The following is a 25120-nucleotide window of genomic DNA, read 5'->3' as shown; positions in this document are numbered from 1 at the left end:
AAACCCACGGCTTAGAAATCATGTATGCTGTGTTATATGCCACACTGCTAGCACATCGGGGAATGGACATAGAGCCATTTTTAACCAGAGTTATCAAGTCAGTCTGATTTAACCAAGGGTTCACCTGGAGTATGTGAATTTAAATTCTAAATGTAAGGGTGCCTCTAAGTTAGCAGTTTCTGAGAGATGTTTTTTCCTTCCATAGTTATCGAGATGTAATTAACATATTGTGTAAGTTTAAGATGTATAGTGTGATGATTTGATACACATAGCAAATGAAATGATTACCACAATAAGGTTAGTTAACACGTCCATCCCTTCACATAATTACCATTTTTTGATGTGTGGTGAGAACATTTACAGTTACTCTCTTAGCAGCTTTCAAGTATACAGGACTCTGCAGTTAACTGTAATCACCATGTTGTACATTACGTCCCCATAACTTATTTTTCTTATAACTGGAAGTTTGTACTCTTTGACTGATGTCTCCGACCCGCGCAGCTCCTGGCAACCACCAATCTACTCTCTATGTTGAAGCCTTTTTAGATTCTACATGTAAGTGGATCATATAGTCTGTCTGACTTAATTTCACTTAGTGTAATGTCCTAGTCAACCATGGTGTTCTAAATGGCAGGATTTTCTTCTTCTTTTAATGGCTGAATAATATTCCATTGTGTGAGAGTGCCTGTGTGTGTGTGTTTGTGTGTGTGTACGTACACATTTTCTTTATCCATTCATCCGTTGATGGGCAGTTAGGTTGTTTCCGTGTCTTGGCTGTTGTGAATGATGCTGCAGTGAATATGGGGATGCACATATCTTTTTGAGATAGTGATTTCATTTTCTTCGGATATTTACCCAGGAGTGGGAATCCTGGATCATATAGTAGTTCTATTTTTAATTTTTTTGAGGATCCTCCGTCCTGTTTTGCATAATGGCTGTACCAATTTACACTCCCACCGACAGTGCACAAGGGTTCCACTTCTGAGAGTTTTTTTTAATTAATTTTTTTTTATTGGTGTATAGTTGGTTTACAATGTTGTCTTAGTTTCTACTGTACAGCAAAGTGAGTCAGTTATACATATACATATATCCACTCTTTTTTAGATTCTGTTCCTATATAGGTCATTACAGAGTACTGAATACAGTTCCCTGTGCTTCACAGTATGTTCTTATTATCTATTTTATATAGAGTCCATTTCTGAGAGATGTTTTTTTTTTCCCCCTCAAAAAAAAAAGGCTGGCCACTCTTTGAAGTATCAGAAGTTTCTTTCTTTTCTGGGGTTCTTGATTTCCTTTTTTTTAGATTATGTAAGTTTTTATTATTCTTTAATAAATAGGAGAATAGGAGTACCACTAGATTTAATAGACTTCATAGTTAATAATTCCTTGCAGAGGTAAGAAAATATACAAATACAATGAAGGGTACTGATATCAAGAATCTGCTGGCTCCATAGGGTTTTCTGTTGAATGAGTCTGAATTTTGTGTGTGTGTGTGTGTGTTAATCAGCAGAGGGTGTCAAGATGGTGGGGAAGGGCACAAAATGTATAAGAACACTTAATGAATTTGTGTGTCATCCTTGCGCAGGGGCCATGCTAATCTTCCCTGTATCGTTACCATTTTAGTATATGTGCTGCCAAAGTGAGCACCTGAATTATTTTTAATCATCCAAAGCTCCACCACAGTTTTATCCAACCTCGGACAAATCTGGTCAGCATTTTGGTGTCTGGTCTTGCAGTTGGCTTGGGAGATGATGAGGCACACAGACCCTGGGGCCAGCAGAGGGAGAGCTCTCCTTACTAGCCTAAGGCTCTGGGTGAGATACATGCTCTGAGCACTGTCTGGGTGGCAAGAAATGCATTTCAGCAAGGCTAAGATGCCTCAGGAGTAAGACGTGGTGTTCTTTGTCACCAGGAGAGAATGTGCTGCCCATGAATCTGATGCATATCAATTTGGCATGCTGAAATTTGCAAAAGATGCATCTCTGGATTGATGAAATACCTACTTCATAGGGTTATTGAGTTGATTAATGAGTTGATTATGACATGTGCAGAGCAGTGCCTGGCTCCCAGTTTGTGCTATTTAAGGGTTTGTGATTCTCATGGTGGTTGTTCAAGTGCAGGCAGGAGTGTCAGTGTCCTGTCCCCATGAGTCCCCTTCACTGAGCACAGTGCCTGGCACATAGGAGGTGCCAGTACCTAGGATAAAGAATGTCCCATGTTCCTGTGTTAAATCAGCTTGTGAAGGGACATGCCTGCCTGAGAGACTGGAACTCCTGTTTTTGATTAAAGGAGTTGCAGCAGGAATGAATTCAAATCTTTTATATCACATATTTATTTTTAAATTCAGTGTTAGAACTTTTAAACATTTTTATCTTATTAAAAAATACTTATATTGCATGCCTAGCTTATAGCATTCAAAAGCTAACACAGAGTTTTCAGCGAAGAGTCAGTTCCTTCCCAGTCCTATTCTTCAAGTTACCTCCTTTTTTTTTTTTTTTTTTTTTTTTCCCCTTCCTTCTCAGGGGTATTATTACTATTATTAGTATCTTTCCAGAGGTAACTTATGGGCATATAAGTGCATGTATGAAACATACACACTTTATTTTCAATAGAAATTAAAGCCTTCTAGGATGTGAGGTACACCAGAATTTAGAAGAAATGTACAAAAAATGTGTAACGGTACAGCATTTGGAGTCTAACCCTCAGTCTCTGGCTTGACTTTATTTTATCCTTTTTTGAAATCAGTAAATTGACCCCTCCTGGGCCCAGCTCCATTGAGTCGAGGAGAGACTAGTGGGTGGGTAGGAAGCACAGCCCAGACTGCAGCCAGGCTGCTTTGGCCGTGGGTCGTTGTGGGCAGTTCTGTGGATCGGAGCTTCCAGATCCTTTTCCACACTGCAGTCCCAGGGATGCACGCTCCTCAGGGGAGACTGAGTGAGTTGTGCAGCATGTGGGTCATTCGTTCATTTGCTCATTGATGCACGGACTCATCCGGCTGTTGGTGAGGGTGGTTTTTGGCGCTAGGATGTGGTGGTGAACGAGCCAGGCTTGGCTCCTGCTTTCCTGGAGCTTCTATACCAACTGGGACAACCAGTAAAAAATGGACAGAGTGGCAGTGGGAAGAAAACAGGTATGAAGAAAACAACAGAGTGATGCAAGAAGCTCCCAGGGAGGGTCCCTGAGTTGAGGAGCCAAGGCCCCTGCATTTACTCTCATGTCCCTCACCCTGCCTGTGACAACTCTGTATCCGCCTTGAACCGTGAGGACAGGCTCTGTCATTTTCACCCTGGTACCGCCAGTACCTGGCAGAGTACTATATATACAGGAGGGATCCAATCAGAATTTGTGTCATGAGTTAGTGAGTTGTCTTGTCATGGCTTCAGGCTGATTAGGACTGTACCAATTCCCCAGTGGAGGATGGGGCACTGAAGATGAGTGCCCTTTTATGTGTCACTCAGGTGGATGCTTTCAGCTTTTTAACTCTATTCATGCCTGCTGAGTAGTCTTCCTTAATTTTGTTTCTCCATCTTTTAAAATCCCATTTATTGGGAATTCCCTAGCAGTCCAGTGGTTAGGACTCGGTGCTCTCACTGCTGGGGCCCCGGGTTCGATCCCTGGCTGGGGAACTAAAATCCCATAAGCCACGCGGCATGGCCAAAAAAAAAAAATTCCTATTATCGACTTGATGGATCACTTTATTTTTCATGTGAGAATTAAATTTTTCTGTTAAATGAATATAGGCATCTTTCTTCCTTAATCTGCTCCTAAAATCGTTGAATTGTTTGTGAAGTTGCCATGTTACCAGCACTACATCCCTAATCAAATGAGCTAGACGTAATAAATATTGCACTGTATCTTTATAATACAGTGGAGTCAAGGGAAATTTGAATGGCCACTTCTGTGTTTGTGTTCCATTAGAAAGTTTTCACACCTAAAATCTCTTAAAATTATACTTGTACTTCTTTGTAAATAGAAAAAAAATTTCAATGTCATATAAAAACATATACTGTATCTCTTTTTAGCTAATGTTTGATTAATTGGGACCTTTAGTGTAACGGTTAATTTTATGTATCAACTTTGCTAAGCCGTGGTGCCCAGGTATTTATTAGATCAAGTAATATTCCACATAGTTCTGTGAAGGTGATTTTTGGATGAGATTCACATTTAAATCCATGGACTTTGGGGCTTCCCTGGTGGCGCAGTGGTTAAGAATCCGCCTGCCAATGCAGGGGACACAGGTTCGAGCCCTGGTCTGGGAAGATCCCACGTGCCATGGAGCAACTAAGCCTGTGTGCCACAACTAATGAGCCTGTGCTCTAGAGCCCGTGAGCCACAACTACTGAGCCCACGTGCCGCAACTACTGAAGCCCACGTGCCTATAGCCCGTGCTTCACAACAAGAGAAGCCACTGCAATGAGAGGCCCGCACACCACAACGAAGAGTAGCCCCCGCTCACCGTAACTGGAGAGAGCCCGTGCACAGCCATGAAGACCCAACACAGCCAAAAATAAATAAATAAATAAATAAATTTATTAAAAAAATAAAATAAAATAAATCCATGGACTTTGAGTAAAGCAGATGACCCTTCGTAATGGGGGTGGGCCTCATCCAGTCAGTCGAAGAGCCTGAATAGAGAGAAGACTGACCTCCCTCCAGCAAGAAGGAATCCTGCCTCCAGATTGCCTTTGGACTCAAACTGTAACATCAGCTGTTCCCTGGGTCTTCAGCCTGCTGGCTTGCCCTGCAGATTTTGGCATTGAATCCCCACAATTGTGGAAGCCAATTCCTTAAAATAAATCAGTCTGTTTCCCTCACCACCCTCAACATGCACATACTCCACCCACCTCTGCCGCACACCCCTGCTCTGTTTCTGTGGAGAATCCTTGCTAATACACTTTGATACCCATAGTTTTTTACTACAGTCTGTTTTTTGAGAAGCATATGTTAGTGAATAAGCTTTCTTCAAAACACAGTTGAACCTTGTTGAACAGTAGAATGCAGGTCTCCCTGATGGTGGCCCTGGGCTGTTCCAGGAGCGCCCCTCCAGCTGTGGCCCCGACCCACCTATGGGGAGCTGCACAGAAGAGGTGCCTCCTACCTCTATTTTGCTGTGGCCCCTGGGCCCCAAGCCTTTCTGCCTTGGCACTCCTCTTTCTGTAGGTCCTGGAGACAGTGCTTTGAGTGGAAGTCTCATTGGGTGGTTGTAAAAAACCTCCTCGCTGTAACTGACAGGAATGTGTTAAAGTTATCCAGTCCTGGTTCCATCTCCTGGAACCTGCTCGCCTCCTTCAGGGTATTGCCCTGGAACCTCAGGAAGGTCAGCTACCCCGCTACCCCCTGTCCCCAGCTTTCCGTAATCTGTGATGTGTGGGTGTTCCATAACAGTTTATGTTCTGCTTGTTTTCTCTCTGTAAACTTTGAGCCCTGCGTTGATGAAAAGGAGAGCTGACAAATACTGGAGTACTGTGCGTGTTGTCCTGGAGCTGGTTGTGGAGCTCTTCTTGGTTGTTTTTGCATCCTCGTGACTTCCTCCTGCCTCTGCTATTGTGAATGTTCTCATTTATGCTCCTGAGAATAAAACTTGAGGTGTGCTTAGTGACGCCTCTTGTCTGCTTCCTGGTGAATTGTCAAAGGTTTTCACCCTGGATGAGAGATTATATGGCTGGTATATAAATGAGCATTTTGAGTTCTTTTTTTTTATTTGTAAAATTTACAGCAAGGTGCACATCAGGGGTTGCAGACTTTCTCTAAAGGGCCAGGTAGTAAATATTTTAAGCTTTGGGGACCCTAACTATTTGGTAATTATGGAACCCTGCAGTTGTGCCAAAGCAGTCATACGCAAAACTAAGTGCACACCGACATGTGAAGTGTTTATAATGTTTTCATCACAAAATATTATTCTTCTTTTGTTTACTTTTCAATCATTTAAGAATGTAAAATCTTTTCTTAGCTTTTGGACCATACATAAACCAGCCTTGGGCTGGAGTTTGCTCCCAGCCTTATAGGTGGACCCCACCGGTGAGCAGGGCCTAGCAGTTAGAGCCAGCACCGTGTTCTAGCCCGAGCTCTGTGGCTGGGTTACGCTGTGAGGTACAGTTTCTTCCGCATCTTTGAATGGGAGACAAAAACCTGCCTCCTTGAATAATTGTTTGCAAGGATTAAAAAGGATAATGCCCTCTTGTTTGGCCAGATACTTTGTATAGTACATGTAAGCTTATTTTCATTTTCCATTAGCTGCTTCCTTTTTGTCCCCTCTACTTAAGTCCTACCTTTTTGGGATGTGGTCTGTCTTAGTGAGTATTCAGTGTGTATTTTAGAAAGAATGCCTGTTCTGCTGTTGTTGGGTGGTGCGTTGTATAAAATGTTGATCACTTATTCAGGTATATGCCATTGCTGTTACTCATTCTTCATTCTGGTTGTTCCAGATTTCCTTCTGGTATTGTTTCCCTTATCTTAAGATCTTCCTTTAGTAATTCTATAGAACAGGTCTGCTGACTACAGATTCTCTTAGTTTTTCTTCATTTGAGAATGATGGATATTTTTGTTAGATACAGCATTCTGATTGATAGTTGTTTTGTTTCAGCACTTTAAAAATGTAGAACGTTTCTTTCAGGCCTTATACCACAGTTGGCCTTCTGATGCTATGACATCAGTTTAAACTTTGGTGATGACCGTGACTTTTAGGGAAGAGGAGAGTTGCCCCCTAGGAAATGAGTTGGCATTGACCAGGAGCGGGAGGACCACATGGTGAGGCGGTTGTCAAAAGCATGAACTTTACAGGTCTCCTCTATGATTGTCAATGCAGGCGATTGAGTGACCCGTGTGCCACTGGTGTGGGGAGTGTGCCTCCCCAGGGTGCGTGAGTTTCGGTTGCTCAGTGCTTGTGGCAATAGTGACAAAATTCCATTTGCCACATTGTAACTTAAATAGGAGTTCTTTGAGGAGTCTATTATGCATCTCAGTAAACTTGCTGCCTCCCCCTATAGGGGAGGTAGAAGTGTCATTGAATGCCTTCTTTTTTTTTTTTTTAAAATTTTTATTTTTTATTTTTTATTTTTTTAATGCTATTCTTGTCTGCTTACATTCTTTTTATTTATGTATGTATGTATGGCTTTGTTGGGTCTTCGTTTCTGTGCGAGGGCTTTCTCTAGTTGTGGCAAGCGGGGGCCACTCCTCATCGCGGTGCGGGGGCCACTCTTCATCGCGGTGCGCGGGCCTCTCACTATCGCGGCCTCTCGTTGCCGAGCACAGGCTCCAGACGCGCAGGCTCAGTAATTGTGGCTCACGGGCCGAGTTGCTCCGCGGCATGTGGGATCTTCCCAGACCAGGGCTCGAACCCGCGTCCCCTGCATTGGCAGGCAGATTCTCAACCACTGCGCCACCAGGGAAGCCCTTGAATGCCTTCTTTAAGAGCCCAGCGTGTGTATTCTGAGAAGCAGAATGAGTGCCTTGGTCACTATCAGTAATGTCTGGAACTCTAAAGGGGTAAGGAGTGTCCTTGTCCTTACAAGGATAAGGCAGTTGAGGCCTCATATTGTGGTCTTAATATATATAGAGACTTTGGTTTATATTTTGGGTATCTGTGAGGGAAGAGATTCCTAGGGTCCTTGAGCCTGAAAAGACCAACTCTGAAAGGCTGTGTCCCAAGAGTTTGTAAAAATGTGCATCTGGGGCCAGCCTTTGTTCTCAGGAAAGCTCATGACCAGCAGTTTCCACGCTTATGAGGTACAGTATAGTGCAGGGCTGAGAAGGGCAGTTTCTTGCATCTGAAGCTCCAGGGCAACAGCAAGTCATCATATGTGGTCCAGAGACCCCAGGGGGCATGAGAGAAGGTTGCTGACGCCTCTTCAGTGAAGGAGTCTCTGAGGGTGCTAAGGGGGGGCGTATCTGTATTAGTTCCCTAGGGATGCTGTAACAAAGTACCACTGACTAGGTGGCTTAAACAACAGAAATGTATTGTCTCACAGCTCCGGAGCCTGCAGGTCCAAAATCAGGGTGACGGCAGGGTTGTTTCCTTCTGAGGGCTGTGGGGGAAGGCTCTGTTCCAAGGCATTCTCCTTGGCTTGTAGATGGTCATGTTCTCCCTGTGTCTTCATATTGTCTTTCCTCTGTGCATATCTTTCTGTGCTTAAATTTCCTCTTTTTGTAAGGACACCAGTCATGTTGGATTAGGGCCCACCCTAATGACCTCATTTTAATTTGATTATCTTCAAAGACCTTAGTTTTATAAATAAGGTCACATTCCTAGGTACTGGAGGCTAGGACTTGAACATCTTTTGATATGATTCAACCCATAAACAGGTCCTGTGTTTGTCAAGCCAATTTGTAATTGCTAAATACTTAGTTTAATTTTCTTTTAAATTTTATTTATTTATTTATTGGCTGCGTTGGGTCTTCGTTGCTGCGTGCGGGCTTTCTCTAGTTGTGGCGAGCAGGGGCTACTCTTCATTGCGGTGCGCAGGCTTCTCATTGCGGTGGCCGCTCTTTGTTTCGGAGCACGGGCTCTAGGTGCGCGGGCTTCAGCAGTTGTGGCTCGCCGGCTCTAGAGCACAGGCTCAGTAGTTGTGGCACATGGGCTTAGTTGCTTCACGGCACATGGGATCTTCCCAGATCAGGGCTCGAACCTGAGTCCCCTGCGTTGGCAGGCAGATTCTTAACCACTCACTGCACCACCAGGGAAGTCCCACTTAGTTTAATTTTAATTTATTACTCATTGTGTCAGTGTCCATGCCCACTATGAGATATTTTAGGGCAATGGGTGCTATGACCATGGGAGTTTAGACAAGGCAATAATAGTTCTGATGGTTAAGGCGAAGCAAATTTATTTGTCTTCTAGATTATATGTAGTTACTTCCCCTAAGATTATATGGGCTGCCTTGTTTAGATTTAGTGGGATCCCCAGCTATACATGTAACTTGAGCCCCAGTATTGATTTAAATTCATGAAGGTTTGCCAGTTGGTACATTTCAGCAGATATTTAAGTTAATTCAGAACCTGTGTCATAGTGGCACCAAAGCCCTTTGTGTTCTTATTGTATAAGTTCTTGCAGTAAACTTTGGAGTTCCACTTGGGTTAAATTGTGGACTTTTGTTTCAAATTTAATTTGTTTTTCTCCAGAAAGCTTCAGTATTGTCAGGGTAAGGGGACTCCCCATGGCGAAGGTTACTTTATAGGGTTTAAGGACGCTGGGCTTACACTGGGCTTGAATTAACCACTTTGCTGTGCCCATGGCTGCCCTGGGTGTTTTCTCTACAGCCTTGGGGATCAGGATCTTTGTTGTGACAGAGGCAGCAGAGTGGTGTAGTGGGAGAGTACTGGACCTACAGCCCAGAGGTGGATGCATGGACACCGTCCTCTGCTGCAGCCTTGCCTTTTCCCAGAGTGCACCCTTCTTCTCCCTCTGCCCCTCTCTCCCTCCTCCCCGCTCCTCTCCACATTCCCTCAGTAGTTTAGATTTCTAGCCAAATAAAGCCCAGGCTTTCGGTTCCCGTCCCTGTCCAGTCACTCGTAGTGAGGATCTTCTGGGTGGTTGCAGGGAAGATTTGGGGTCCTGATGGCCCACCTCTTCTTCCAGGGAATGCCAGTCAACCCCCCCAGGGTCGGGATCCACAGCCAGTCTGGTCATTTTGTCTTTGCCGTGATGAGGATCAAATGGGGCGACATGGGAGCTGTGGCCAAGTCCCCCACACAGACGCTGGTACTCCCTGGTGACAGATCAGGCTGGAGGTGAGCTTCTGAGCTTTACTGAGGATGGAACTGAAGCTAAGAGACAATAAGCAGTGCTTCATTGCTTGTAAAAAGATTGAATTCCGGTAATCAGGCTGCCAATCCTGGACACTTCTCTCACACTTGTGAAAAAAACAAAAATTAGCACATCTCTCTTCTTAGTCACAAAACTCAGTAATGATTATTTCATGATTCAAGTTTTAGTGAAAAGATGAACAATTTGTGAAAAACAGAAGTGCCGAAGTTATTTGGCCTTTCTCTCACTTGTCTTATCTTTTTAAAAAGATTTATTTACTTCTGCATGACCTTAATTTGTTACAGTGAGAGTGCCTATGATATCTAAAATAGCCATTGTTTGTTTGGTCAGTTGCATTTGCATTGTCATATTAAGGTTTTACCTTCTGCGCCGATGGTCCTTAAACCTGGCGGAATATTAGGAATATCTGGGAACTTAAAAATGCTGGTGCCCAGGCCATGCCCTAGACCAACTGAATCAGAATCTCTGGTGGTAGAACTGAGGCTTGGTATTAAAAATGTGTGTGTATGTGTTTATGTGTGTGTACGTGTGTGTGTGTGTGTGTGTGTGTGTGTCCCTCACCCCCTGCTTCTGATGTATGATAAGGGTTGAGACCTGATTCCAAGCCTGACTTTTTCTATGACTTAAGCAAATCTGTAGTGCTTAATTTAGAGGTGCCGTGTGGTTTTACATCTGTAATGTATGAAAAGTACACATTACAAAAAAATCTATATTTAATGCCCAGGAGCTTGTTGGATATATCTGTTGGATATATCTTTTTTTTTTTTTTTTCTTTTGAGCTGTGCCTCACGGCTTGTGGGATCTCAGTTCCCCTACCAGGGACTGAACCTGGGCTCTCGGCAGTAAGAGCACAGAGTCCCAACCACTGGACCGCCAGGGAACTCCCTGGATATTTCTGTAAATGGGAGAGGTACTGTTAACCATAGCTGTTGCAGGAGGTTGAAAGAATGGGACACGTGAGGTGTACTGGTGACAGGGGCCTTTTCTTGGGCCTCAGGGGCAGAGGGTTGAGTTAATTACACTTGTCAGTTCCTGACACACCATTTCCAAATCCATATTTTTAGGTGTTTTCTTTGTAAAGTATTTGTTCTTATGCCATTTAAAACATACTGTTGTACAATGTGCATGCATTGTAAGCTTGTGTACATGGAGTGTGTGTGGTTCTTTAGCCCAAGCACTGTATTTTTAAGTTGTGTCCAGGGTCATTAGACTGCTGCGGGTCTCTGTCTTCCACGTCCTCCCAATCCCAGGCCTGTGTGAGAGCTCTGTGGGCATAGCCCCTGGGGGCGACTGGAGGACCTTCCATGTAACTCAGCTGTATAGATTGCTCTCCAGGTAGGCTGCGGGGTCCACCCTCCCACCAGCTGTGTCTGAAGGTTTGTGCCTCCAGCCCTACATTTCTACTGACACTTGGCATTATTTAGTTATTGAACTCATCATTGAGGGCTTACTCCCTGGCATGTGTTGTTCTAGGCATTTGAGATATATCAGAGAGCAAAACCAGATGAAAAAGGAAAAAAAAATTACTGCTTTGGAGCTTATATTTTAGCTTTCTAACAGTTGTGAATTTGGTGAGTGTAAAGTAATACTTCATTATTTTAATTTATATTTTTCTAAATATGAATTTGAGTATCTCTTCATAGCATTAGCTGTTTGGGGTTCCTTCTATTGGATATCTGATATTTTTTCTTATAGAATGTAGGAGTTTCTTTTGTCCCTTGTTGGTTTTAGGTATTTTTAGATACTCCTTACTGTTTGTGATATGATATATTCTTTTTCACAGATTTAGATGTACAGTTGATGCTAGCAACATGGGTTTGAACTGTACAGGTCCACATATAAGCAGATTTTTTTTTCAGTAGTAAATACTGCAGCACTGCATGATCCTTGGTTGTTGGAATTGCTGGACTCGGAAGAACTGCAGATGTGGAGGGCTGACTATAAGTTACATGCGGATTTTCGACTGCACATGTTGTTCCGGGGTCAGCTGTATATTTCTAATTACGTCATTCAGTAAGGGCTTTCTAGGCTAGGACACATTTAGTAAGGGCTTTCTAGGCTAGGACACATTTACACCTCAATGTTAATATTAGTTCTCTCTTAACTCACTGTGTAAGGAGTTTCATGGCATTTTTTCTTGACTGAAACTTGTCAGTGGCCTAAAGTCGTGGTTCTCAATTTTCTGCTGTATTGCAATGCTCCTGAATTATATTCCGTCAGTGGTAGTGGCCCTGTGTAGCACTGGTTCTCAGTTGGTGGTGGAGTAGGGCAGTGTATAGAGTTGAAAATGATTTTTGAATCATACTCCTATTCCACATCCTCCCTTCCCGTGGACACACAGCAGTTGGGAATCACTGGATAAAAACAATTAATGTTAATATCAAAGACTAAGTTTCTTAGTTGTGAGATGTAGTAGGAAATTGGAATATTTTGGAAGACATGCTTCAAAGAACAATTTGAATATCGATTTTTTAAATTAAAAGGGTCACTGGGCTATTCATTACTTAATAAATCACACTGTTTCTGTTATGTTGATGAGTCATGTAATTTTTTTTTTCCCAACCATCAAATGGTCAGCTAATGATGTGTGTTGTAACTTAACCTTTCCATTTCTGGGAGGGACTGGCAAAGAGATGTTACATTTTAAAAAGCAATTTATACATGTACATTAAAAAAATTTTTTTTCCAGATGATGGTGTTGGCAAGTGGATGTTACATTTTAAAAAGCAATTTATACACTTACATTTTTAAAAAAATTTTCCAGATGATGGTGTTGATACGCAGATTGGAACAAAGAAAGAAGATCTGAATGACAAAGAGAAAAAAGAAGAGGAAGAAACTCCTGCACCTGCATATAGGGCCAAATCAATCCTAGAGAGCTGGGTGTGGGGCAAGCAACCAGGTATTATGATCTTCTGAACTTTTGGTACTTTGGAACGATTGATCCAGCACTCATTTTCTAGATAGAGTAGGTGGACTGTTTTTTTGGTCATAGAATTTTAAAAATTAAACTTAAAATTTTTTTATATTGTAATAGACTGTGCATAACATACATTTTACCATTTCAGTCAGTTTTAAGTATGCAGTTCAGTGACATTAAATACATTCACACTGTTGTGCAGTTATGACCACCACCCATTTCCAGAGCCTCTTCATCTTCCCAAACTGAAACTCTGTACTTATTAAATGATAACTCCCCTTTCTTCCCTAGCCCCCTGGAAGCCACTAGCTTTCTGTTTTTAGGATTTTTGACTAGTCTAGTTACCTCATATAAGTGGAATCATAGTATTTGTCTTTTTGTATCTGGCTTGTTACTTTATTTAGCATAATGTCTTCAAGATTCATTCATATTGTAGCATGTGTCAGAATTTCCTTCCTCTTTAAGGCTGAATAATATTCCATTGTATGTATCGACCACATTTTGTTCATCCATCTGTGGGTGGGCATTTGAGTTGCTTCCACCTTTTGGCTATTGGGAATAGTGCTGCTAAGACCATAGGTGTACACGAGTTCGAGTCTCTGTTTCAATTCATTGCGTATATACCTAGGAGTAAAATTGCTGGATCGTGTGGTAATTCTGTGTTTAACTTTTTTTCCTCCAGTTTTATTGAGATATAATTGACATATAGCAGTGTATAGTGTCCAGCATAATGGTTTGACTTACAGACATCATGGAATGATTATCACAAGAAGTTTAGTGAGCATCCATCATCTCATGTAGATACAAAATTAAAGAAATAGAAAAAATATGTTTTCCTCATGGTGAGAAATCTTAGGGTTTCCTCTTCTAACTTCCATATTAACATATAGCAACATTAATTATCTTTATCATGATGTTCATTACATCCCTAGTTCTTACTTATCTTATAAGTGGAGGTTTCTGCCTTTTGACCCCCTTCAGCCAATTCCCCCTCCCCCCACCCCCTGCCTCTGGTAACCACAAATCTGATCTCTTTTCCTATGAGTTTGTTTCTTTGTTTTTGAAGTAGAATTGACCTACAACACTGTGTTACTTCCTGTTATACGACATAGTGACTTGGTATTTCTATACATTTCAAAATGATCATCACAATAAGTCTAGTTATGATCTGTTATCAAAATGTTACCTAATTACTGACTATTTTCCTCACACTGTACATTTCATACCCATAACTCATTTTTTTTTTTATTGAAGTATAGTTGATTTACAGTGTTGTGTTAATTTCTGCTGTATGGCAAAGTGATTCAGTTATACATATGCATACCTTCTTTTAAAAATTCTTTTCCACTATGGTTTATCACAGGATACTGAATATAGTTTCCTGTGCTCTACAGTAGGACCTTGTTGTTTATCCATTCTATATGTAATAGTTTGCGGCTGCTAGTCCCAAACTCCCAATCCATCCCTTCCCCACTCGTCCCCCTTGGCAACCACCAGTCTGTTCTCTATGCCTATGAGTCTGTTTCTGTTTTGTAGATAGGTTCATTTGTGTCATATTTTAGCCCTGACTCATTTCTTTTGCAGCTGGTTGTTTGTACCTCTTAATCTCCCTCACCTCCCACTTTTCTCCCCATTGGCAACTACCTGTTTGTTCTCTGTATCTTTGACTCTGTTTATGTTTAGTTATGTTTATTTATTTGTTTTGCTTTTTAGATTCCATATATAAGTGAAATCATACAGTATTTGTCTTTCTCTCTCTGACTTATTTCACTTACCGTAATACCCTCTAGGTCCATCCGTGTTGTCGCAAATAGCAAGATTTCATTCCTTTTTATAGTTGAGTAATATTTTGTGTGTGTGTGTATATCTGTATCTATATTTATCACATCTTCTTTATCCATTCATTTATTGATGGGCACTTAGGTTGCTTTCATATTTTGCCAATTGTAAATAATGCTGCAATGAACATAGAGGAACTTATATCTTTTCTAATTGGTGTTTTTGTTTTCTTTGTATAAATACCCAGAAGTGGAACTGCTGGATCATATGGTAGTTCTATATTTAATTTTTTGAGACATCTCCATATTTTTGTCCATTGTAGCTGCACCAATTTACATTCCCACAAACAGTGCACAAGGCTTCTCTTTTCTCCACATCCTTGTCAACACTTGTTATTTGTTGCCTTTTTTTTTTTTTTTTTTTTAATAGGGAGCATTTTCTTTTTTCTAATTATATTTATTTATTTATTAATGGCTGTGTTGGGTCTTCGTTTCTGTGTGAGGGCTTCCTCCAGCTGCGGCAAGCGGGGGCCACTCTTCATCGCGGTGCACAGGCCTCTCACTATCGTGGCCTCTCTTGTTGCGGAGCACAGGCTCCAGACGCGCAGGCTCAGCAATTGTGGCTCACGGGCCCAGTTGCTCCACGGGACGTGGGATCTTCCCAGATCAGGGCTCGAACCCGTGTTCCCTGCATTGGCAGGCAGATTCTCAACCACTGCGCCACCAGGGAAGCCCCTATTGCCTTTTTGATAATAGCCATTCTGACAGGTGTGAGGTGGTGTCTATCTCACTGTGGTTTTGATTTGCATTTCCCTGATGATTAGTGATGTTGAGCATCTTTTCATGTGCCTGTTGGCCATTTAAATGTTTTCTTCGGGAAAATATCTGTTCAGATCCTCTGCCCATTTTTTTAATTGGGTTGTTTGTTTTGATGTTGAGTTAAATGAGTTCTTTGTATATTTTGGGTATTAACCCCTTACCAGATATACTGTTTGTAAATGTCTTCTCCTATTCAGGAGGCAGCCTTATCCTCTTGTTGATAGTTTTCTTCACTGTGCAGAAGCTTTTTAGTTTGATGTAGTCCCATTAGTTTACTTTTGCTTTTGTCTCCCTTGCCTGAGGAGACATATCCAGAAAGATATTGCTAGGGCCAGTGTCAAAGAGTGTACTGCCTATGTTTTCTTCTAGAAGTTTTATGGTTTCAGGTCTTACTTTTAAGTCTTAAATCCATTTTGAATTTTTTTTGTGCATGGTGTGAGAGAGTAGTCCAGTTTTGCATGTAGTGGTCCAGTCTTCCCAACATCATTTGTTGAAGAGGCTGTCTTTTTTCCGTTGTGTATTTTTACCTCTTTTTAGATTAATTGCCCATATAAGTATGGGTTCATTCTGGGCTTTCTATTCTTTTCCATTGATCTATGTGTGTCTTTCTGTGCCAGTACCATACTGTTTTGATTACTGTAACTTTGTAGTATAGCTTAAAATCAGGGAGCATGATACCTCCAACTTTGTTCTTCTTTCTCAAGAATGTTTTAGCTATTCGGGGTTTTTGTGTTTCCGTACAAATTTTAGAATTATTTGTTTTAGTTTTGTGAAAAATGCCATTGGGATTTTGATAGGGATTGCACTGAATCTGTAGATGGGTAGTGTGGTCATTTAAGCAATATTAATTCTTTCAGTATACGAGCACAGTATATCTTTCCATCTGTTTGTGTAGTCTTCGATTTCCTTCATGAGTGTCTTACAGTTTTTTGACTATGGTTCTTTTACCTCCTTAGATTTATTCCCGGGTATTTTATTCTTTTTGATGCAATTGTAAATGGGACTGTTTTCTTAATTTCTCATTCTGATAGTTCATTGTTCATGAATAGAAATGCAGCAGATTTGTGTTTATTAATTTTGTATCCTAAAACTTTTACCAAATTCATTGACAAGTTCTGGTAATTTTTTGGAGTGTCTTTAGGATTTTCCATGTATGCTGTCATGTCACTGCAAACAGTGACAGTTTTACTTATTCTTTTACAGTTTGGATTACTTTTTCTTGTTTGATTGCTGTGGCTAGGACTTCACATACTGTGTTGAAAAAAAAGTTGTGAGGGTAGGCATCCTTGTCTTATTCCTGATCTTAGAGGAAATGTTTTAGCTTTTCACCATTGAGTATGATATTAGCTCTGGGCTTGTCATATATGGCCTTTATTACATTGAGGTATGGTCCCTCTGTACCCACTTTTGTGAGACTTTTTATGATAAATGGATATTGAATTCTGTCAAATGCTTTTTCTGCATCTATTGAGATGATTACGTGATTTTTATCCTTCAGTTTGTTAATGTGGTATAACACATTGATTGATTTGTGGATGTTGAACCATCCTCGTACCTCTGGAATAAATTCCAATTGATCATGATGTATGATCCTTTTAATGTGTTGTTGAATTTGGTTTGCTAATATTTTGTTGAAGGTTTTTTGCATCTGTGAACATCAGGGAAGTTGTCCTATAATTTTCTTGCCTGGTGGTTGTCTGGTTTTGGTATCAGGGTAATGCTGGCCTTGTGAAATGAGTTTGGAAGTATTCCCTCATTTTCTATTTTTTTTTTTTGTAAGAGTTTGAGAAGAATCGGTATTAATTCTTCTTTGCAGGTTTTGCATAATTCACCAGTGAAGCCCTCTGGTCCTGGAGTTTTGTTTGTTGGGAGGTTTTTAATTACTGATTCAGTCTCCTTACAAGTAATTGGTCTGGTCATACTTTCTATTTCTTTATGATTCAGTCTTGGCAGTTTGTATGTTTCTAGGAATTTATTTCTTCTAAGTTGTCTTGTCTTTCTGTGGTACCAGCTGTAACATTTCCTCTTTCGTTTATGATTTTATTTATTTGGGCCCTCTTTATTTCTTGGTGATTCTAGCTAACAGTTTGTTAGTTTTGTTTATCTTTTCAAAAAACAACTGTTGGTTTTATCTATCTTTTCTATTGTCTTTGTAGTCTCTTTCATTTGTTCCCACTCTGACCTTTGCTATTTCCTTCCTTCTAATAACTTTGGGCTTCATTTGTGTTTTTTTTGTTTCTTGAGGTGTTTATTTAGGTTATCTGGTTTCTTGTTTATTTGAGATTTTTCTTGTTTTTTTGGGGTAGGCATTTATTGTTCTGAAATTCCCTCTTAGAACTGCTTTTGCTACATCCCGTAAGTTTGGGTATGTTGTATTTCCATTTTCATTTGTCTCAAGGTATTTTTTTTGTTTTTCTTTTGATTTCTTCATTGACCCATTGGTTCAGTAGCATGTTATTTAATCTCCACATATTTGTGAATTTTCCAGTTTTCGTTTTGTAATTGATTTCCAGTTTCATAACTTTGTGGTTCGGAAAGATGCTTGATGTGATTTCAGTCTAATTAAGTTTATTGTGGCCTAATATGTGATATTCTGGAGAATGTTTCATGTGCACTTGAGAAGAATGTGTACTCTGTTACTTTTGGATGGAATGTTCTGTATATATCTGTTAAGGTCATCAGGTCTAACATGTCATATGAGGTTGCTGTTATTTTAATGATTTTTCTGTCTGGATGATTTATCTGTTGATGTAAGGGGTGTATTAAAGTCCTCTACTATTATTGTATTGCTATCAGTTTCTCCCTTTAGGTCTGTTAAGATTTGCGTTATATTTAGTTACTCCTATGTTGGGTATGTAAGTATTTACAAATGTTTCATTCTCTTGTTGGACTCACCCCTTTATCATTATCTAATGCCCTTCTTTGTCTCTTATTACACTTTTGTTTTAAAATCTATTTATCTGATGTAAGTGTAGGTACCCCAACTTTCTTTTGGTTTTCATTTGCGTGGAATATCTTTTTCCATCCCTTCACTTTCAGTCTGTGTGTTGTGTCCTTATGTCTGCAGTGAGTCTCTTGTAGGCAGTATATAGATGAGTTCTTTTTTTAAAAAAAAAATCCTTTCAGCCACTCTGTCTTTTTATTGGTGAATTTACTCCATTTACATTTGCAGTTATTGATATGTTTGTTTTTAATGCTGTTATGATAATTGTTTTGTTCCTGGCTGTTTTGTAGTTCTTCTCTTCCTTTGGGATTTGATGATTCTCTTTAATGGTATGCCTAAATTCCTTTCTCATTATCTTTTGTGTATCTACTGTGGTGTTTTTTGCTTTGTGGCTACCATGAAGCTTACATATAACAGCTTGTATTTATAACATTCTATTTATAAATAAACATACATTTGAACACATTCTAAGCTTTGCATTTTTATCTTCCTCTCCCATGTTTTATGTATTTGATGTCATAATTTGCAACTTTTTATCTTATATATCCCTTAATTGTTTGTTATAGTTATTTTTACTTCTTTTGTCATTTAACCTTTACACTCAGTTTCTAAGTTATTATTCCACTACCTTTATTATATATTTACTTTTACCAGTGAGATTTATACTTTCAAATGTTTTCTTGTTACTAATTAGTTCTCTTTCTTTTCAGCTTAAAGAACTCTTTTTATCATTTCTATTAAGGCTAGATTAGTGGTGATGAACTCCTTTAACTTTTGCTTGTCTAGAAAACTCTTTATCTCTCCTTCACTTGCTGCTTGATATGTTTGTTGGGTAAAGAAGTTTTTTTCTTTCAGACTTTGAATATATTATGCCACTCTCTTCTGCCTTGCAAAATTTCTGCTGAAAAATCTACTTACAGTCTTATAGGGGTTCCCTTGCATCTAACGAGTTTTTCTCTTGCTGCTTTTAAGGCTTTCATCTTGTTTTTAACCTTTGACGTTTTAATTATGATGTGTTTTGTTGTGGGTGTCTTTAGTTTTCTGTTGTTTGGAACTCTCTGGACTTGCTGGATCTCAATGTCTGTTTCCTTCCCCAGGTTAGGGAAGTTTTTACCTACCTATATTACATCAAATAAGTTTTCTGTCCCTTTCTCTGCCTCTTCTCCTTCTGGGACCCTGTGAAGTCTGCTTGATACTGTGTCATATATCCCTTAAACTATTTTCACATTTTTTCATTGTTTTTTCTTTTTGTTGCACTGACTGGGTGAACTACAGTGCCCTGTCTTTGAGTTTACTGAGCTTTTCTGCTGCTTCATGTGATGCGCCATTGAACCCTTCTAGCATGTTTTCGGTTCAGTGCAATTTTATTTTTCCAGTGTATTTTCTCTCCTTATTTGATTGGGAACTTCTGGCTTCTAATTTAGTGACTCATCTTTATTTTTTTCCATTCTCCTGTTGAGCCCTTTCACCAAACTTTATTTTGGTATTAGGTTTTTTGGTTCCAAAATTTCCATTTGGTTCTTTTTTTTCTTTTTAAAATAAATCTCCTTTTTCTTGTCTTAGGTTTTCTATTTTTTCGTATGTTTCAAGTGTGTTTGTTTTTGCTCTTTGAAACGTTTTTTTTATTGTGGCTTCTTTAAAACCTTTATGAGAGTATTCTGACGTCTCTGTCATCTTGGTGTTTCCATCTATTGATTGTCTTTTTAAAATTCATTTTGAGATCATCCTGGCTCTTGATGTGATGATGAGTGATTTTCTGTTGAAACGTGGACATCTTCATGTTATGTTCTGAGACTCTGTTTGATTGGTTTTCTGTGACACCGTTCTGGCAGGGCAGGAGTGTGCTATACCTTGTTACTGCCAGGAGCGGATGGGAGTTCTGCTGGCTCCCCTCTTGGTCTCCATGATTTGTTTCTTTGTTACTTTATTTACTCACCTACTTGTTTCAAGGTATCCAACAATAAATGACTGATTGACTAGGCATTAGGAGTTGGGCAGGGCAAGCACCATTAGGACATCAGGAAGGAGAGCAGGCAGGTGCTCAAGGACATGAAGTCTCTCTTTGAGCTTCACGGTTGTCTCTGGGCTTTGCAGCCATGAAGAAGAGAGACATATTATTATTTCAAAGTAGAAAACATAAGTGATTATTCAGGAAGGTAAAGCTTTTCTTAGGCCTGATTTCTGGAAGAAATTCTGCACGAGGGATGTGTAGACAAACTGTCTTTGGCAGGGCTTGTCTCAGTGAGGTCTCCCGTGTGTATGCGGGGCCTCAGGCACCTCTCAGTGCTGGGCCAAAGGTGATTCTGCAAGGATGCCTGTGAAGGGTAGGGATGATACTTCATGTATAAATCTTTCTGCTTCTTCATCTTGAGCCTAGTTTGGAATTTACAGTATTTTTTTAAAACATTTATTTTATTAATGTTTTTCTCATATTTTTCTGTTACATTGCTTTTAGTGTTTCTGAAATCTATATTTAAAAAAAAATTTTGTTTTCCTTTTTTGGCCATGCCACGCAGCGTGTGGGATCTTAGTTCCCAGACCAGGGATCAAACCCTCACGCCTTGCATTGGAAGCATGGAGTCTTAGTCACTAGACCACCAGGGAAGTCCCAAAAGTATTTTTCAAAAAAAAAAACCACAAAAAAACACAACACAAAAAAACGTATTTTTTCCATCTAGTTTTCTATAACGATTAGCCATTTTAGCTAGTGGAGCTTTCCAGACTTAGCATCCAACCTCTGGTGTCTGGATGTGCATCTCTGTGCCATAGTTCCTGTGTGTGGAGAGGGAAGCTTTGTCCTGGTGGCCTCCCTAGAGAGTGGTGAGGTGTATCCATCTGATGCCTTCTATGATCTCCTTCTCTCCCATAGGAAAAGCATGATTAGGTCATGGGTAGCTAAAAAATAAATGTCTTCCATATAGGGGAAGTCAGTAAGTGTGTGACTTTTGTCTCTTGGGATATGAGGCTACCAGGGCGATGACTGTTTTGGCCTTGTAGCTAATAAATATCAGAGATAGAAAAACAAGCACAGGACATCTCCTGCTCTCGTTACCACTGGGTGCTCTATTGGTATAGGGGGTTGGTGGAAGGTAACTTAGTTTACAGTTCAACTTAAGGCAGCTTTATGCTTAATTGTAAGACAAGACTCCTTTTTAATTATTTTCATTCACGTAATTTTCTTCTAGGTACCTAAAAAAAAAGTCCTTAAGTGTAGGAAATTTCACACATACACAGTAGAGAGAATAGTATAATGAAATACTACTTACCCATAGCACGTTCTGACTAGTTACTTCATCTTTCTCTGAAGTATTCCAGTAAGTGTATTACCTCTCATCAGTCATGTATGCTGGGCAATTTATTGAAACAATGTTTTTATTTTGGATTTGGTTTCATAACATGGAAATACTGGATATAGTTTTTCTCTCTGTCTGGGAAATGTGTTGCTGATAAGGATTGACTTCACAATTTTGTGTTAAAAACGTTTACACCATGTTTACAGAGGGGCAGTATAGCGTGGTGGCTAGGAGTGGTCTCCCGTGTGCCATACTCCGCTGGGTGACCTTGGGCAAGCACTCTGTGCCTCGGTTTCCTCCTGCATAGAATGCATGCACAGTACTGGCTCTTAACGGCGCCTGTGAGGATTACCTAGTGTGTGTAAAGTGCTTAAAACCGTTTGTGGCACGTATTAGGCACTCAGCTATTACCTATTATTGTTACCCATTTTATAACGTTACAACAAACTGTGCCCATGATATTCAGAGGTTGGGTGTTCTATCTTGTTTTCTAGAGGTGAATGAACTGAAGGAGTGTCTTTCTGTGCTGGTTAGAGAGCAACAAGCTCTGGCCACCCAGTCAGCCACCACCACCCTTTCAGCCCTGAGGCTCAAGCAGAGACTCGTCGTCTTGGAACGATACTTCATTGCCTTGAATAGAACTGTTTTTCAGGAGAATATCAAAGTTAAGTGGAAAAGCAGCAGCGTTTCTTTGCCTCCTGTGGACAAAAAAAGGTAATAAGAAAGAATCCTGATACCAGCTAAATATAAAACTCAGGCTGTTTTGTTTAAGAAAGTTTAATTAAGGCTTTCAATATAGTCTGATTTTGTTTTCTGAAATTTTATTCTTTCTTTCTCTTTTTGTATGTTTCATATAATCTGGAGAATGGCTTTCCCAATTCGCTCATAAAGTAACAGGCTATGCTGTAACCTGTACCATTATTTTAAAGACGCTGTTCTGTCAGTAACTGTAGAAGCCAGTTAAAAGTTTAGATCAGCATGTCTAGATTTGAAAATGGGATCTGAACATTATATTCTTTTTGTTTTGGTACCGGATAGGGAATTATCACATTGCAGTAGTGCTTAACTAGTTTAGATGCTTCATTTTTTCCCTTCTTAATGTGATTTACGTATTCTTTTCTAACGAGATGCTTTTATGGATTCACATGCAGTTGTAAGAAATAATGCAGAGAGATTCCTTATACCCTTCAGCCAGTTTCCCTAGTTTTTCACTTGCAAAACTGTAGTACAAAAATCACAGTTAGGATATCGACTGATACATTGTACCCATCTTACTCAGATTTCCCATTTTACATGCTTTCAATCCTGTGTGTGTGTGTGTTTGCCTGAGATTTTATCACAGGTGTAGATTTCTGTCAGTGCTGCCACAGGGTAGAGGACAAGGACCCTTTTTTACAGCTGCAACCATTAACCTGTTCTCCATGTTTGTTATGTAACCTTTTGAGGTTGGCTTTTTCACTCAGCATTATTCCTTTGAGAGACTCTTCCAAGTAGGTGCATGTGTCATCATTGTTGAGCAGGAGTCCACGTGTGGATGTACCATATTGTGTTTAACCACTCAGCCTTGGAAGGGTAGCTCAGTTGTTTATAATTTTTGAGTATTTTGAATAAAGCTGCTGTGAATATTTGTGTACAGGTTTTTGTGTGAACTTAAGTTTCATTTCGCTGGAAAAAATGCCTAGAGTGCAATTGCTGGGTCTTACGTTTAGGTTTGTAAGACATTTTCGTACTATTTCCAGAATAGCTGTGCCATTTTACATTCTCATCAGCCATGTATGAGTGGTTCTGCTTCTCCGTATCCTCGTCAGCATTTGGTGGTGTTGTCACTTATTTATTTTAGCCATTCTGTTAGATGTGTAGTGTTATCTCCTAAATTTCAGTAGATTTCTCTCCCTAATTTCTCAACTTATTTGGATAGTAGTGGGTTTTACCTTTTTCGTAGAACTGGCTGTGGGTTGGATAGTTGATTGGCGTAGATGGGGGTGGGTCCAAGCTGTTTCTATTTCTGTTTTCCTAAATAGCTATAAGATGGAGAGCCACTTGTTGAAGATTTAGCAGTTGTTAACACGGTACAGATTTAGGGCTGTTGGGCTCTCTCTCCGTGGGTAGGGTCGCGATTGGCCGAGGGGAGCCCCAGCTTCATGCTTCTCCTGGTACAGCTTTCTTAGAGGGCGCCCTGTGCAGAGTGCTTCTCCCACTTCATCTGAATTCACTTTGCATGTGTGTTTCCTGTTTTAAAGACCACGTGTCTTATTATACATCTGTATCTTGTAAAGTTTATAATTCTCATTCAGTATGAATCTCCTTATTCCTGTCTCCCAGGTACCCAGTCCCCTCGTAGGAGGCAGCTCCTAATTACAGTTTCTGTGTTTCCTCATAGAGCTCCCCAAGCACGTATCCTGCACTGTTCAGGATTCATAGACGTGCGCATACCAGCTGCCTCTGTGGGTCCCCATGTTCCTCACTGCTAATTCGACTTGATATTGTATCTTGGGGAGATCATTCTATATTATTGCCCATTTTAAATAACATTTCTCCCTAATTATGAAAGCAAATTAGAGTAAATTTGGAGAATGAAGTATATAGTAGAAATACGTAACAGTATAAAGTTGAAAATAAAATTGCTTGCTACGTATGAGATTGAGTTTATATTGTACACACATTTTTGTATTCTAGTTTTTTTTTTTTAAAAAACTTTTAAGAAAGTGTTTTAAAACTTTCTTAAAAATCCTTTTTAAAAGGATGATTTTTATGGTTTGTATAACTTCTTAATACGTGCAAAATGAAACCATGTCTTGTTAAATTAACATGTATAAGTAGTAAAAAGCTTAAAAAGACACGTGAGAATGATAAGCACTAAATTCAGGAGGGGTTACCTGCTGAGGTAGGTGGGGGTGTGGGTGAAGGAGAAGAGCAAGAGTACGGGGCCTGCAGACCTAGCAGTCCCAGAGCCCTGAGCAGGGAGAGAGCCAGAGCAGACCCCAGGCCTGGGGCTGAGTCTTAGGCACTTGTTGCCTCCTTCTCTGTGTGCTCCTCACCCCTCACCTGCCTTTTCTTTACTTTGTAAGTTGAATTCCCCTTTTATATTTATCTGTTTATTTTGTTTATCATCTGTCTTCCCCCGACTAATAATATTAGTTCCCTGAGATTATTTCGTGAGTGTTTTTGCAAGTCATTTAAAATTCTTTTAGCTGTCTTTTTTTTTTCCCTCAAAGAGAAAACTTTTCCTTTACAAAGGACATTTGATAAAAGTCTTTAAAGCGTGAAACTAAAAGTCATTTGTGATCCTGCTATCTAAAGAAACCCATTGATCACATTTTGGAAAAAATCCTTTCGTATTACTTATTTTATTTTAGAATTTGCACATGCCTCTGACTGACCAATTCCCACACCCCCCCATGTATGTTGTCCGCAGTTCCCGGCCCACAGGCAAAGGGGTGGAAGGCCTTGCGAGAGTTGGATCCCGAGCAGCCCTCTCCTTTGCCTTTGCGTTCTTGCGCAGGGCCTGGCGGTCAGGTACGTGTGCCCCGCGTGTTCTGTTTCCTGCCACATCAGGAGATGTGGGTTCTTTCCTCACTTCTGCCACCACGTGCCCCTGGGTTG

The 25120-nt window shown here is 40.2% G+C and overlaps 1 protein-coding gene and 1 non-coding gene across 8 annotated transcripts in view; one reads left to right on the top strand and one right to left on the bottom strand.

Moving 5' to 3' along the window:
- Positions 1-25120, top strand: part of HERC2 (HECT and RLD domain containing E3 ubiquitin protein ligase 2) — a 218099-nt gene that overhangs the window by 18669 nt on the left and 174310 nt on the right. For all 7 annotated transcript variants that reach the window (XM_068545354.1, XM_068545356.1, XM_068545353.1 and 4 more), the window contains exons 4-6: positions 12528-12665; positions 22012-22231; positions 24933-25033. In XM_068545354.1, the coding sequence (XP_068401455.1) occupies positions 12528-12665; positions 22012-22231; positions 24933-25033 (459 nt within the window). The remainder of the gene's footprint in view (positions 1-12527; positions 12666-22011; positions 22232-24932; positions 25034-25120) is intronic.
- Positions 1540-1647, bottom strand: LOC137765575 (U6 spliceosomal RNA). The gene has a single exon (XR_011074221.1). It is a non-coding gene; the product is annotated as a U6 spliceosomal RNA (small nuclear RNA).

This window comes from Eschrichtius robustus, chromosome 5, assembly GCF_028021215.1.
Source record: "Eschrichtius robustus isolate mEscRob2 chromosome 5, mEscRob2.pri, whole genome shotgun sequence".
Lineage (NCBI taxonomy): Eukaryota > Metazoa > Chordata > Mammalia > Artiodactyla > Eschrichtiidae > Eschrichtius > Eschrichtius robustus.
This window is presented reverse-complemented; position numbering and strand designations above follow the sequence as displayed.